This window comes from Pezoporus wallicus, unplaced genomic scaffold (genome assembly GCF_028554395.1).
Source record: "Pezoporus wallicus isolate ANWC-B61680 ecotype Strahan unplaced genomic scaffold, APGP_CSIRO_Pwel_v1 contig_360, whole genome shotgun sequence".
Classification (NCBI taxonomy): domain Eukaryota; kingdom Metazoa; phylum Chordata; class Aves; order Psittaciformes; family Psittacidae; genus Pezoporus; species Pezoporus wallicus.
In genome coordinates, this window is record NW_026640059.1 from 3,472,667 (window position 1) to 3,488,673 (window position 16,007).

The following is a 16,007-nucleotide window of genomic DNA, read 5'->3' on the forward strand; positions in this document are numbered from 1 at the left end:
GTGGTATCTCATACTAAGGCAGGCTCTTACATGTTTGGATTACTTAAAAACTCTCAGTACAGTTTCTACCTCTAATAACTGTTAATTAAGATGCATTTTAATTTGGAGTTAGAAATTAATCATAAATGGAGTTCTCTGTCAATCGTGGGTTTATGCATCCTTAAAAAGAAAGTTGTGACCACCTACAATAATATGTTCATCTCTGTACATTCAGTGTTGTTTTCAGTCATGTTTTGCTAAATGTCCCCCCACATAATTAGTACAATAATTAATTAAATCTAAGAAAGTTCTCATTGAATGAATTTTACCATCAGAAAAGGAGAAATGTAAGAATATATTTCAAAATTTCTCAAAGCAACTTCATAGTCTGTACCAGAGATATTTATGTGTTTAGATCACCTAGTACAAAACAAGTGGAAACGAAGGCATTGGTCGTTTCAGTGATGAAATTGATAATTTTATCTTTTTTAATTTTAAAATTATTTTTGTGACCATTTAATTGAAAATGCTAGAGAAATATAGACTCAGGGGCTTTGCTGGCAAACTAGTGTGGTGACGTTCTTCAGCCATCCCAGCAATAAAGGTTAGTTAAATCTTGAATTCTAATACTAACTTCAATAGAAAGGGTGCTGAAGCTCATGTGTGTGTTTTTAGCTTGGGAAAAATGAGGTCCAATAAAATTGAAAAACTAAAGGAATTTGTGGTGTCCCCATATCACATTTTTGTGATTTTAGGGTTGGCCTCAATGTCCACTTTCTCACAGTTCTTAGTTCTTCCAAAGTCTTGGTTCCACTTGTTTTCATTCTTGCATATTCAGTTTCTGGGTCCTTCCTGGCCTCTGATGGGTGACCACAAACAGTATCGAGACGATGCATCCTGCTGCCCTCAGCTGCCTTGTACATGTGAGCTTTTGCAGTCTGCAGGGGCTGGATTCAGAGGAGGAAAGGATCTTGCCCACCAGCAGCTCTTAGCATTCCATGCACCTCTTAACTTAAAGGGGGACAGGCTGTTCATCTCAGTATAGGATTTCAGATCTGGCAGGTTTTCAAACCTACCATGATTTGGAGTAAAAAGCACTAATCACAGGTGTGTTGTACTGTGGATGTGGTTACTCTGTCATAGGCAGGGCCAGCTGCAGTGGTCATTGAGGTCACTGCCACAAACTATCCTGCTTTTTTAAGCCTGGTTCGTGAGCAATTAAGGCACACAAGCAACAGAGCAAAGCCTCCAGCAAGCAGAAGAGGTGGAGAGAAAGGATTAGTAACTTCTCAAGGAAATCTAGGACATTAGAGCATTGTTCTGCAGGTGCTGTACTGCAAAATACAGTTTGCAGGAGATCTCTGCATCACTGAACTCCAGCAGAGTATTCTGTCCTTTGTCCCTCCTGTGATTGACCTAATATAATATTGAATTTTCCATTCTATTTTACAGTAAATGACAGGATGTATCATGGTGGGTTGCCTGAGTTCTGCATTTATTGCTTAACAAAGGCATAGATTAAGCTTTGATTTTTCATGAGTGATCTCACTAGGAATGCACTTTGTGATGATCCACTGTGTAAATGAGATGCATGAGACAACTTTACACCATGTCCCTAATATGAGTTACTTTACAGGCTCTTATTTCAAGTGTGCTAGCACTTACAGGACGTGTTAACTAACAGTAGGTCAAGCAAGACATTTCAGACAAGTTTGTGTTAAAAAAAGAAAAGCTTAGATGAGAAAAATACATGTTTCCAAATAAGATAATAATGCAAGGACAGGAAGATCTATAGCTAGACTGATTGCCAGTATGAAAGTGGAAATTGGGATGGTGAATTTATCATTTAAAGTTTGCATTATTGATAGCGTCAGCAATAGTCCAGGGGTTACTGGAAAACTCAGGCATAGGAGAACCAACAGGGTTGGTTCTGTATAAAGTAACTGTGACATTTAGTAATTGGAAGCAATGAATCATGAAACTACAGGTCTGGAATCAGAGGTGCTGAGGGTTTACTAACAATTTGCTAATATAATTTTAGGAGAAGTGTTAATTGCTCATAATCTTGAATCTTCGAGAATTCCTGGATTGCAAAGATTCTTGTCAGTTGTTTGTAATTGGTGGATTAGTCAGGCCACAGAGCACAAGACAATGTAGTAAGTCCTCTAGTGAGGCCTGTGTTTGAAAAAGGTGCCCAGAGTTTTCTTACAATACTGCATCATGTTATTATGTGAAGTGGTAGAGCAGCTTTTACAGGGACTCTTTTTCATTTTCCTATAGTATGTAAGAAAACATATTTCCAGAAGTTTAGAAATTTAGAATAATGTAAATCAAAACATTAAACACAGCAATTCAAATGTTACAATAGCCCTAAAATGCAACACATATACAGGTTCAGAAGCTGGAATAGCAAGTGTCAGTGAATTTTTTTAATGTTAAACATACAGGGTAAGATTACAAATTGCTCCTTCCCACTCAACTGTTTTGTCAAAATTAAGAACAACGTGCTGGAGGAATTCTTTCCTGAGTGCTTAAAGGGAAAACAAGATGTTACTCTTGTCCTTTGCAGTGAAGAATTTGTGAAAGGCCAGAAAGGGTAGTTTGTGAGCACTTAGCACCTTGCGTGTGCTTGTGATGCAAGTAAGTGAATGCACAAGATCATTCTAATGCGGTTGCTGGCACCATGGGACACCTTCTAGAGAGCACCTCAGGCACTTCTAGGGAATAATTTGCAGTTGCGTTATCCAGTTTCCCCAGGGAGCATTACCATGCACTGTGAATTGCACGGATGGTGTCTGCTTTCACAGCTCACGTTGCACATCCTGCGTGTTCCTGAACATACAGTTCCTGTTAATCACTTTTGTATTAATAATCAATTGTTGTTTTGAATTTACCAGTAACAGGAGAATGGGTTAGCAGTACAAAGCTACATGAATGACTGTCACATTTGTCGTGAGCCAAATTACGCTCCTTCATGTCAATATTATTCCAGAGTACTTCTGTCATAGAGCAAGAAACGACTGCAGATTTAGCCTGTAGTACTGCCCTCACCGACTATTGCAGCCATTGAAGGTAACAACATTCAACTGCAGTGCAATGGTTATAGCTGACGGTTAGCAAAAGAAATGTTGTCCAGCATAATTTTCCAAGTGCTCTTCTGAAGGTTTTTTAATTCGCTTGAGATTTTTTTTTTTACTGTTTGTTTGAACAAACTGTAGTCAAATTCCTGGACCCGTGAAGTCAGCCAGTGCGTTCCTGTTGGCTTCAAATGGGTGAGGATCTCACTGCTCAGATTTTGTGAAACCTCATTCTGGCTCAACTCCAGCCTTGGACAACTCCCATTTTGGGAACGTGTGCTAAAGAGGACCTCCACGTCAAGCTAAGAGTATCAGATAGCAGATCGTGAAGTAACTGTTGCTACTTAACATAGCCCTCCACTACTTGCACCCCGGCACATGACCGCCTTCTAGGAGTGGGATTTCCCACCCTCCTGAGTGGAATTACCCAGCCAGATGGCTGGGACCAATCTGCACCAGAAAAAGTGCCGTCACAAGTTTCAGTGGGAAAAAGAGTTTGGAAACTTCTGTCTGAGGCAAGAGGGAGGGAGTACCTTTTCCTCCCAGAGGATGGTAAGTGGCTTTCAGAAAGCCTTTCTTCTTCACTCGCTGTAGCCTGCCAAAACAAACCAGCATGCTTGGCTCTGCTGAATGATGTGTAGCACTGCACACAGGTTGCACTGTTTGAGATCACTTTACAGATCCAGGAGACATTTCTAATTATTTCCTCCAAATGTTGCTGATATTTTTTATTTCATTATATTCTGCGTTGATTTCAGATCACTTTGTTATAGCCTCACATCAGCTGTTAGGCTTTCAGTCTATCTGATATGCGGCTATCACAAAGAAAAGGGTATTTGTAGATAACAACCTGATCACATATGTGTGGTGTGATTTTCCCTGTCCTTCCTGTAAATGAAGAGTTAGACCCTCTGCCCATCCAGCAGAAGAGGGAGATGCTCGCAAGGGCCAGAGGAGATCATCCTCTCCCTCAGCCCATAACCTCTGCAATTTCAGCACAGTAAGCGGGAGTCTATAGTACTAGGAAAATATTATTAGGAAGCAGCACTGAATTGTGGGGCTCTCTTACAGCCCAGAGCTTCCGATTTCACCTCAAACAAATCAGCAGCCTGAAAATAGGCAAACCAAGAACTTACCAGCCGAGATGTCATGAGGAGAAAGATGTGAATGGGATATGGTGTTATTGTCTGAAGCCCTTATGTAAATCTTAGTGGAAATATTTTTTATGTCATTAAGAGTTTATACAACACAAACAACCCTCCCTCACAGAATTGTCCAGAGAATGAAACACCACGTGGTCAATTTAAATGTTAGAAAAGCTTCTTCAAAAATTAATGAAAATGAGCAGCATTTTTTAGCTTTGTGACTAATAATAGAACTACCTACAATATTTCAAATATTTCTCCTTTACAGCATTTTTATCGCCACGTATTTTCACATGCACTCGTGAAAAATTACAGTGCACCTTTCAATGTTTGGCTTCCTGTAATGCCCCTCAGCACTGGGAATTAGCATGACTTTGCCCTACCTAGGCTTCACCTGTGTGGCCTGACTTTGGAGGAACAGAATCACTCCTAGCATTTGTGTTTCTCTCATCCCAGCACAGGCAGGAGCTCAGGGCACCTGCCTGCCCACTGCATGGGGTTCATGATTGAGGTTTCGCAGGGCTCAGTTTGAGACCAGGGGATATGAGTGAGACTTATGTAGCACATATATCTGACCTCATGTCCTGTCCTTTAAGAACAATTGAACTGTAGATGTTCTGCCTGTCAAACCTCTGCTCCAAGAGAGTTATGTGATCTAGGTTAGAGCATTATCTATCTGTGTATTTATGTAGATATTTATGTCACACATGAACAGGTAAAACTTATTACACCTTAAGAAAGAGGGTCCCAGGACAGCACTGAGGATTCTTCGCTCTATATTTGCAGTCCAGTCCCCAGATTTTTCTTTTCACACCCCTCATGTTTTTCATTTGAAAAGACTGTGCTATGTGGGATCATTTGGTTTGTATATAACTTACAGGTATTGCCATATGTTTTTCAGTAGCATACATGTGTTCAGTGTACAGACCTGCTTATGCACTCTAGTGATGCACTTTGCCTGGTGCTGCTATCATGAAAGTCCATTTTCTGAAGGGCCAGGAAGTTTGCCTCATATTGTGAATGTTCACCACCAAAAAGATTGTTTCCTACCCCTGGTGACCACAGCTAGCAGGTGTACAGTAGCTGTATCTGTCAGTAGCTGCTTAATGGTATTACTGGAGAGTATTTTTGTGTCTCTTTTTCCATCTGTAACTATTACTCTCTTTGCCAGACCAAACTATCTTGCTTAGTGAAGAACAGGGAAAGAACTATGTTCATTTACATTCCTTTTGCTTCCTTTAAACACCCATATTTTGAGCACTTTTGTGAATTAGCTGGTGCAGGCTGCCATGACTCCAGCGCGGATTGGAGCTGCACCAGCATTGTTCCACGGGCAGCACTGGGTGTGCCCAGGGCCAAGGCAGAGCCTGTAGAGAAGACAAAAATAATGTGCTTTGACACCAGGGGGTTTCTGGCAGCATGAGTCATTGACTGTTCCCCAAAGCCTGTTTTGAGTTTTCCTTGGGATTCTGAGTTTTTTTTCCAGTAAATTCAGATGGGTACAGTGTGTACTGACCTCTGGATCCATGTCCTGACCTCTAAAAACAGTTGAACTCTCTGTCAAACCTCTGCTCCAAGAGAATTCTGTGATCTGGCTTAGAGACATAATCTACCTGTTATCTATTTGTAAACCGTCAGGATTGCTGCTTATCTTTCTGGAATAAGTCAAGTCCTGTTAGGTAAGAAGAAATTAAGGCAGGCCCACAGCTACTGGAGTCACCTACACAGAAAAATATACTGGTTGCACTTTCCAGAGAAGGGAGGTAGTTTGTCTAGTTTGTTGCTCAGATCTTCACAAAGCATTAAAGCACTCACCAGAAGTGATCTTTCTTTACTTAGAAAGGTTTTCTTAGACAAAACATTTTCCATTGTTTTTTTTCCTAGTTCTAAGATGGTTTTGTAATATTACTTCTTGTTCCACAGCACTGCAAACACAGAACCTTAGAGTATGTAACAGATCTTAAGAAAATTCACTTTTGATGTTTTCGGAATAAAAATACTAGAAAAATAAGGGCAGATAATAAAAATAAGGTAGCATTTTTGGTTTCTTCTAAGGCCTTCAAGAAAGCTGGTGATTAAAACTGTATAGGGGAATTCAGTTTAGCATAGTAGAAGAAGTTTCTTACCTCCTAAGTTTGGGTCAAGCATTTGCTTTAAAGATTAAAAAAAAAACCAAACAAGAAGTCCTACAGCGTAATGAGTAATCAAAGGGTTTATGTGTTTACCAGGACCTTGTGAGACATCCTCATTTACATTTGTGCTGAGTATCGTTCAGGTGAGAGAACTTCCAACCACTTTACGTTCCTGTACTGTTTCTACGCACCAAGTTATCACAGAGCTTTTGCTGCCTGCTTAGGAGCAAGGGTTTGAGTTTACCTCCAGCACCTCCTAGTGAATGTCCAAACTTCTGGGCCTTTGTCTGGTGTTTTCCTTCACTTTCTTGCTCTGCCTGATTTTGAAGAAAAAACAAAATTTTCCTCATGCCCCATATAATTTAATGAGTAAAAATTCCATCAAAACAAAAATTGATGTACAATCAGCAAATTTTATAATTCAGAGGAGATTATGTGACACAGTACCTGATACACATCCTGGAATCTCCAGGCGATCCCTCCATACCATCCTAATGTTAGCTGCTGGCTCTTTCTTCCCTTTCCAGAAAGAACAGGCTTTGAGCCAAGGCTCTTTGGTGAAAACCAGCTTTGCTTCTCCTGCCCTGTGTCTCCTCAGCTATTGCCTCCAGTGCTGGTGCATTTTGTGCCTGTCTGCCTACCATCCACATCTGCAGCCAAGCTCTAAAATGCTGCAGTACTGTTCCACATGTTCTGTGGGAATTTCTTTCAGGAACAGAAGAGCTATATAGCTGTATAATGTTATGAATGCTCTACTTTGTTTCCGTAAATTAAGTCATCATTTTTTGTGCCTCTCACACTGAACAAATCCCTTGTTATGATATAGCAGGGATATTAACAACCTTGTGCATGACCAGAGGAACAGGCTGAAGCCAGAAAGGAGAGAGAATATGAAAAAAAGCAATGAAACCAAGTGTGAACACCATCAGTTTAGTCACAAGAAGGATTAGGCCTAAATCCACAGTGTTAAACACATTAGCTTTAAACACCTCGGTAGCTCTACTAATGAAGTCATTGAGGGTTACTGATGTGATTAAACAGCTGGTTGACTGCTGCCTCATGAGCCTTAGCACCTGTAATTTCTCTAGGACACACCGACAATTTAGTTAACACTTTTTTGGGATTTTGTGTTAGCAACATGGTTATTGTCATCTCTGTAGTTCATTCATCTACAAGCTGGTGATTTCCTCTTACTTATGTCTTGCACCCTCAAGAGGCGCTCACCCTCTTTCAGTGTATTTTTATGTTGTTGCACATTAACACTGGAACTGGGCAAAACCATCCATTAAAATCCTTCAACATTTGTTCTCACTTTTCAGCAAATTTTCCCCACAATCATGTGTGTTCAGTTAGTCTATTTTAGCAAATTACTTCGCACATACCAGTTCTGCACGCTCATGCTGCACCTACCATTACCTGAATGCAGTTACAGCAGAGTAGTGTACCATGTGGACAGTACACCTAAGAAGATGCTGATGTGAAAGACTTAACCAAAACCAAAAATAACAAGTGGTCTTGAAAATCATTGTCTGGGAAAGTGGAAACCCTCAAACTTTCCATAATACTTGAATCACTAGCTGCAACACAATGTGGTGGCCAGTATAAGAAAAGGCTTCTGGAGCTGCCTACACTTGGATTTATTTTAGGGGCTGTTTTACAAGGGATGGTGGAGTGTCTGTGTAACTGATACATTCTGCAACACTATTTCTATCTTTGGGACGTTGCAACTGGTATTTTGGAGTTTAGCATGTCAAAAAACCATGAGGAGATTAGCTACCAGAAGACACTGTGTTGGCAATGGCACCGAGCGTAGTACAGCGGCAAGAGTGGGGTGATGTGGACGTAACACCCTCAGGGTAACTGTCGTACGTGCTGCGTGGTGCTTGTGATGCATGGTGACTAGCACAAAGTGTACTGTAAGGATTTGCTATTGGCACATACTCTGTTTACTTACATGATTAGTTATGAAAGAGAAGGTATTTCCCAATGCCTAGAAGAGAAACCCTTACTCAAGCACCGTTGTCATCAATTCCAGCCCAGAAGCTGGTGTGCAGCTGTGTGTTGTGAATATTTTGTTAGTGAATCATGTGCGGACTGTGTCCCTGTCCTGCCTCACATAGGAGGACCCAGCCAAAATGAAGACACTGCTGCGTAAGTACTAACCTGTCACTGATGAGTAGAGTGGAAGGGAATCTGCTTCAGGCAGAGCCTCATCCTAAGACCTGTGAAGTCAAGCCAGGGGTGGGGAGGAGTATCTCTGGCTCAGTCGGTGAGTTTTGGACCAGGCCTGGACACCCAAGGAGAGAAAGTCTTGCAGCCATGGCAGCTGACATGCCTCGTTACCTGCCTGCACCACAGTAAAAGTTAGATAGCTCCTGAAATGAAAAATAAGAGTGTGATTAGGAAGAGCAGGCACAACAGGCTTCCAGAAGACTTTTAGCTCAGGACTTCACAAGGACATGTTACCAATGCATTACCTGTGTATTTCTAAATCATAGAATTACAGAATCACAGAATCATAGAATCACAGAACGGTTGGGGTTGGAAGGGACCTTAAAGGTCATCTAGTTCCAACCCAACTGCCATAGGCAGGGACACCTTCCACTAGAGCAGGTTGCTTAAAGCCCATTCAATTCCTAAGAGTATTCAAGAACAAAATTCATATTATAGAATCATAGAATAGTGAGGGTTGGAAAGGACCTTAAGATGATCAGGTTCCAACCCTCCTGCCATGGGCAGGTGTAAGCGGCGAGGAGAAGCAGACAGGCCAACCCAATATGGGTGATAAGCAAACTTCTACTTTATTTGTGACGGAGTTCACATATATATAGGAGTGGTATTCAGCCACTCCTCCTTGGCACAACAGTATTGGTTAGCCCCACACAGCTTCCTCCACATTCTCCTCTCATGTCCGGTCTCCGGTTACCTGTGGGGGCCACCCCCTGCCTTGCTCGCACAGTCCTCCAGGGCTCTATGGTCCTGCTCTTAGAGTCATTCTGCAACAGGCAGGGACACCTCACACTAAACCACATCACCCAAGGCCTCGTCCAACCTGGTCTTGAACACTGCCAGGGATGGAGCATTCACAACCTCCCTGGGCAACCTATTCCAGTGCCTCACCACCCTAACAGGAAAGAATTTCCTCCTTATATCCAATCTAAACTTCCCCTGTTTAAGTTTTAACCCGTTACCCCTTGTCCTGCCACTACAGTCCCTAATGAAGAGTCCCTCCCCAGCATCCCTATAGGCCCCCTTCAGATACTGGAAGGCTGCTATGAGGTCTCCATGCAGCCTTCTCTTCTCCAGGCTGAACAGCCCCAACTTCCTCAGCCTGTCTTCATACGGGAGGTGCTCCAGTCCCCTGATCATCCTCGTGGCCCTCCTCTGCACTTGTTCCAACAGTTCCATGTCCTTTTTATGTTGAAGACACCAGAACTGCACACAATACTCCAGATGAGGTCTCACAAGAGCAGAGTAGAGGGGCAGGATCACCTCCTTCGACCTGCTGGTCACGCTCCTTTTGATGCAGCCCAGGATACGGTTGGCTTTCTGGGCTGTGAGTGCACACTGCTGGCTCATGTTCATTTTCTCATCAACCAACACCCCCAAGTCCTTCTCCACAGGGCTGCTCTGAATCTCTTCTCTGCCCAACCTGTAGCTGTGCCTGGGCTTGCTCTGACCCAGGCGTAGGACCTTGCACTTGGCATGGTTAAACTTCATGAGGTTGGCATCAGCTCACCTCACAAGCGTGTCGAGGTCCCTCTGGATGGCATTCCTTCCCTCCAGGGTATCAACCGAGGTTGATATTGTGGTTTAAACTTGTTTTACTCTAAGTACTAACATATAAGGTAAGATGGTTTTGCTTCAGTATAAAGAAAGTAATTCTATCTAAAATTCATTTATCTTGTGTCACCCCTTAAAATGTTTTTTACAGAGATACTTGAAAAAATATGCATATGTCTGTATTCTGTTTATTTTTCTGTTTGAGTACCTGATTTATTGTCACTTTTTCTTGCTCACGTTTATTCCTTTTGCTTTGCATCCTGCTATGAATCTGAACATGTCCTCTATTTATCAATAAATTCTAAATAAGCTTCAACCTGACCACAAAAACTACTAAAATCAATGAAGGATTCTATACTGGCTTCTAAGAAAACCAGTCCCCAGTTCTAGGAACCTGGTGTGTGTCCATGCTTGGCATTCTAAGATTTGTGAACGAAAGGCATATGCATTATTAAATGTACTCAAACACTCTTAATAAACCTACATTTCCTTCCTGAATTGCAAAATGCTGCCAAAGCATTACATGTGCATTTTCGTGACAAGATCAGTGATGTACTTGGACAGCCCCTGCGAATGTATGGCGTGCGTTTACTTACACATAAATCCTTAATTTATGACTAATGTGGAAAATAAATGTTGGGAGACTCAAGACATCACTTCAAATTTGCAAAGTAAGTGTTGAAAGGAAGTTTTCTGATTTGCAGGTACACAGTGTGGCGTCCAAACACAAAGAGCCCTTTCAGGACAGTTTAGTATTAGCAATTTTGGTTCCAATTAAAAGCCTTTGAAGGCACACACATTTTCTGTCATGTGAGCTCCCCAATGAACTCAAATAAAGCCACATTCTTAGGCTTCAGCAGGGCTGTGACATGTACTTACATGTAAATACTCACGTGTACTTACAACTAAACGTATTCTAACCTCCTTTTTTGGATCAGGATCATGTTTTCAAGTATTCTAGATGCAAGAAAAGAGGGTGTTTCTAAACTCTTGGTGACTTCTAGTTAATGAAATATCACCACAGGATCAGATAGGCTAATCCATTAAATCATTTTAAAAAAATTAAACACAGAGTTATATTTAGCTTGATACTCAGAAGTGTTAACACCATACTTTTAATGTAACAGATTGGATTTAGAAAGCAATATAAAACGTGGGTCTCAGCATATAGAATTTTTTATTTCCACAACTTAAGGATGTTGTTAAGATCTATGTGCCTTTTTAAGATCTATTCCATCATTTAACACCGACCAGTGCTAGTTAGCTTTCAGTGCCCTGGAGAAGTTAAAAAAGGGACCTTTTATTGCCCATCTTTTTCATAAAGTAGAAGTTAGAAAGAAGACTGACTTTGTTTCTGTTGTTGGCATAAAGATTTTTTTGTTCATCAAACAAATTAGTGTTTTAAATAAGAGTAATGTTAACTTTGCAAAAAAGCAACATATTCAGTTTATGACCAAATAGTTATTTGTATGCTTTCTTTCTTCTCTTATTCCCCCTTATTTTCTTTCTTTCTCACACCTTCCCTCCCACCCTGTAGGTGACATGTATGCAGTGGTTACAAGGGGACCATACAATGCTGGATATGATTGAGAAAAAACGTTGCCTCTGCAAAGAAATTAAAGCTCGGCAGAAATCAGAAAAAGGACTCTGCAAACAGGACAGCATGCCTATTTTGCCGAGTTGGAAAAAGAATACTGGGACCAAGAAATACAGCCCACCTCCTTATTCCAAACAACAAACTGTTTTCTGGGACACTGCAATTTGACAGGCGTGTGGAGGATGTGCGCTCCACTGTGTTGCACCATGCACAGGTAGCCTGCTTTCTTAATAAGGCAAAGGCTCTAACCTAAGACTTACCTGCAGGTGGTGAACTTCCTAGGAAAAGCACCCATACAGTGCTCACCTGTCAATCAAGAGAGAGAATTAAGTTTCCAACTGGATTAAGGCATACATATTTATCTGGGATTTTTTTGGATCCAGATGATATCAAAATGTAAATAATTCACCAATATATTGAACAACACAAACTGATACACTGTTTAAATATATATATATAAATTCAAAAATTTATGAAGAATTTTACTATATAATGTTACTGTTATACTGTTTTATTACCTATTTTCTATGTGGTATTCTAATGTCCTCACCCCTTCTGCCGCCACCATTTTATTTCTCTTACCTGCCTAGATTTGGCCTCTGTCTGTACAAAAGCATGTGGTTGTGGGTTTTGTTGAACAGGACAATGTACAAAACAACTTGGTGCTAGGGCTGTAGAAGTTACCTAGAGTCGTACTTGTTAGATGTCCTTAGCTTGGGGGGGGGGGGGGCTGGACAAAGGAGAGAGTTTTGGTGAGAAACAGCAAAACTGCACACAATGCAAATAAAAGTGCTTAATGTGGATGCCCAAGTTGCATTTAAAATACTAATTATTCTGCATCAGTTTTTCCATAAAGTTAATCCAATAAATTGCCCCTGGCTTTATGTGAATCAGTTACTAAAATTATTTGGCCAAGAAATGAAATTTTCTGCAGAAAAGCCTGCAACATAAACTCTTCCTTTGTTGTATTCAGAGACCATGGTTCACTGTGACTAAGCATCGTACAGCCCGTGACGGAGAGACCCAGTCGCTTGGCAGGTTAAGGCAGTGGCACTGCAGCCACGGTTCTTGTGCACATTTGTCTTTGGTCCAGAAAATAAAGGCGACAATATCTGTTTACATATGTATTATTTTCAAATCCAGCAACACATCCTTACTTTAAGCTGTGTCAGATTTCCTTATTTATAAAGGCTGGAATTCAGACCCCTTGAAAGCCAGTAGGGAAATCCCTCTTGATTTCATGTGGTTTTGAAGCAGAGGCCCATGTAACACGTTCTCCCGGTTATGCCATTTCTTCTTCCTGGCTGCTTCTGTAATTGGCTTGCAATCCTGTATTATGTTACACCCATTTTAACAGAATATTATGTCATGACCAAAGAATTATGACCTCCTGGTTTTAACGGGAGAAAGAGATGGCTTATACTGATTATGAGGGTGAAATCCATGTGGTGAAATATCTTCCAAAAGGATTTGTTGAGAATGAGGAAAACTTGAACTTCTGTGGAGTAGGAGAAAACAAATCTATGGCATATATTTTGTATATTTAAATTTTTATCTGTGTGTCTGAAGTTTGGTAGCACAAAAGTCCCTCTTTAAAACAATCATATTAGTACTATATTCGCCGAGAAGAAAAGGTGTGTTGTTTGAAACTTCTTGTTATATTGGCTTTTCTTTGAAATCATATTGACAGCATTGCCACAGCTGTAATTGCTGATCAAAAAAAACCAAAAATAACAAATTTTAGAAGGTTTTTGTAATCTATATTGCTAAAGTTTGAGTTTGAGTAATGTGTTATCAGTAGTAGTTTCTTTTCAGACTCTGAAATAAATTTTTTAAATATTTTATAAGTAATTAACTAATGTATATTTTGATGTCCAAACTGAGATTTCTGTAAAAGATAGAGTGTGTGTTTATATGTGTGTATGTATATTAGCATTATTGTATATATATATATATGCATATGTGTACACACATATATATATGCATGTATCTGTCTATATATACTCATAGATGTGTGCATACGTATATACCCACATACATTAAATATTGGTGTGTGTTATGAGCATACAGTGGCTGGAATGGGTATGCAATTGAAATGCAGATTTAAAGGGCCCTTCACAGCCAGAATGACAGAAGACATGAAAAACCCAGAGGCTGTGAAGGAATCTTTGAATACATGTTACATCCAAAAGACACCAACTGTATATTCTGCTTATTCTCTTTTTTCCATAAAGAAAGAAAATGGCAGAAGAAAAACTCCAGAGATCTCGCAAAGTTCCAGAATCTACTGGAAAGAAGACGACTTGTTGGTTGTGAGAAATCTCTTGAGATAACAGGTTCATTATCCAGAAAGTGTTTATGCTTTTGTCTTCCTTGTTATGTGGCAAGGGAAGAATTTTTCATAACTGTGTGTGAAGTACTTAGCTCAGCCCTTTCCCCCAGCTGCACTATGTCTCTGGTGACAAAATGAAAGCCAGTGTTCAGTCAGTCTTGATGCTCCTTCTCTGCACTGGTCTCTTCCCGGAGCAGTTACCGTAGAAACCCTACTACCGAAGCATTGATTTTGCAGTGCAGACCCGTGGATACACATGGGTTCTGCAGTGCCAGGCCCTTTGGGGGAAGGCAAAGGTTAGTGTAAACCGTTACATGTTTTAGAGTGTTTGTTCATATTGTGTCCTTCCCATAACAATAGATAATAGGAATAATGATCAGGGAATTGAAGCATTCTTGTCCTAAGCAGACTTGGTTGTACACTTTGCCCACCATGAAACCACTCCTTGTTTTGCTTTTAGCCCTCAAAACTGTTTATGTAGTCCTCCCTAAATAACTGCCCGTGTGCTTCCAGGCCTCCATTGTATCCCATGGAAACAATGGCTTTTTGTTTTAAAGTGCGACAATACGTGAAAAAAATAAAAGAAAACTCAGCACTTACCTTCAAAGCACTTTAGAAATGTGAACTAAACTTCACGCTTGCGAGAATCATTTTACAGAGGAGGGAAGTGAGGCTCAGGTGGGGTAGTTTCCAAAGGTCACGGACAGATCCATGCCACCCTCCTGTCCCCTGACTGCTGGCCCACCCCCATTGTTCGAGTAAAAGGTGCATCCTACTGCCGAGAGCATGCCATCAAAACGCTGTTAAACGTTTTCTACATTACCTATTGTCTCAGCAGTTTCTGTGTCACAGGGTGAATGACAGTGCTTAGTTGCGGTCATTAAAGCTGTAGTCTGTATAAATATGCAATCTGTATATACATACAGATCACATATATACACACACTTACGAAGACTGTATATATGAAATTGTTTGGTATGCACTTATTTTGCTTTAAACTCCTGAAGTTAAACATTATAGTGTAGCAATTTGTGTAAAGTGCACTGTGATTTCGAGAAAGCACAGTAAAGTCACAGGTCTTGTTATTCTTGCACTAAAAATGTGTTTACGTATATTAGCCAATGTATGTCTACTTTACTGCTCCTTTTGACAAATTAAAGCAAATGGTATAAAATGGTATGGGGTTTTTTGGTTTGGGTTGTTTATTTTTAAGTGGACAATGGCGCTATGTTTTTAAATGACAGGGTTTTTAAATAAAATGAAATCATTCTGTGTTCATTCCAATGTAATACATTTACCAATATCTTGAAATTGAATGTCATGTTGCTTTTTTTCATATTTCATTAGAAATTGTCAGGTATGTGCCTGAGATTGTGTAGGAGTAAGGAGTAGCTAGAGGCTAACTGTAATCATATATTATTAGCCGTTTCTATATACACAGTATAAATACATATTAATTTTCTTTTCATTTTTGTACTTGATTTTTTTAGGTAAGATGTAATTAAATGTACTTTGATACTTCTGAAGTAATAAGATGTTGTTTGAAGATCAATTCTGCTTTCTTTAGTGCATTGACAATATTTTACAATAATTTAGTGCTTATTTATTTGTGCTCCAGTGTAATTATAATAAAAAAGCAATAGTTTAAAATATGTGACTGTTCCTTTTCATTTAATGGTTTCGGTTTAGTCGAGTCATAGATGTATATTTATGACATTCCCTAGGCACATTTTTAATCGCATCATTTGTGGGAGGAAACGAATTAATTCCTTTAGTAGGTTAGTATTTGCAAGCCATGGCTGGCTGTATCTAATGCCATGAGTGCAATCCTCAACTAAATCCTTAGGATAAGATTTCTTTAAAGAGCAGACAGAAATTTTTCTGTAAGTACCTTTCACAGTCTGGGACGAAAGATGCTCACTTTGAAGACCTCCCTGCAGAGACCTCTGTTTGCAGAACAAC

At 40.2% G+C, this 16,007-nt stretch overlaps 1 protein-coding gene across 3 annotated transcripts in view; it reads left to right on the forward strand.

The window, feature by feature from the left end:
• The window catches only part of NYAP2 (neuronal tyrosine-phosphorylated phosphoinositide-3-kinase adaptor 2), a 140,615-nt gene extending 128,688 nt beyond the window's left edge, over positions 1–11,927 (forward strand). For all 3 annotated transcript variants that reach the window (XM_057417145.1, XM_057417146.1, XM_057417147.1), the window contains one exon: positions 11,654–11,927. In XM_057417145.1, coding sequence (XP_057273128.1) covers positions 11,654–11,881 — 228 coding nt within the window. In that variant the 3' untranslated portion in view covers positions 11,882–11,927. The remainder of the gene's footprint in view (positions 1–11,653) is intronic.
• The last annotated feature ends 4,080 nt before the right edge of the window (positions 11,928–16,007 follow it).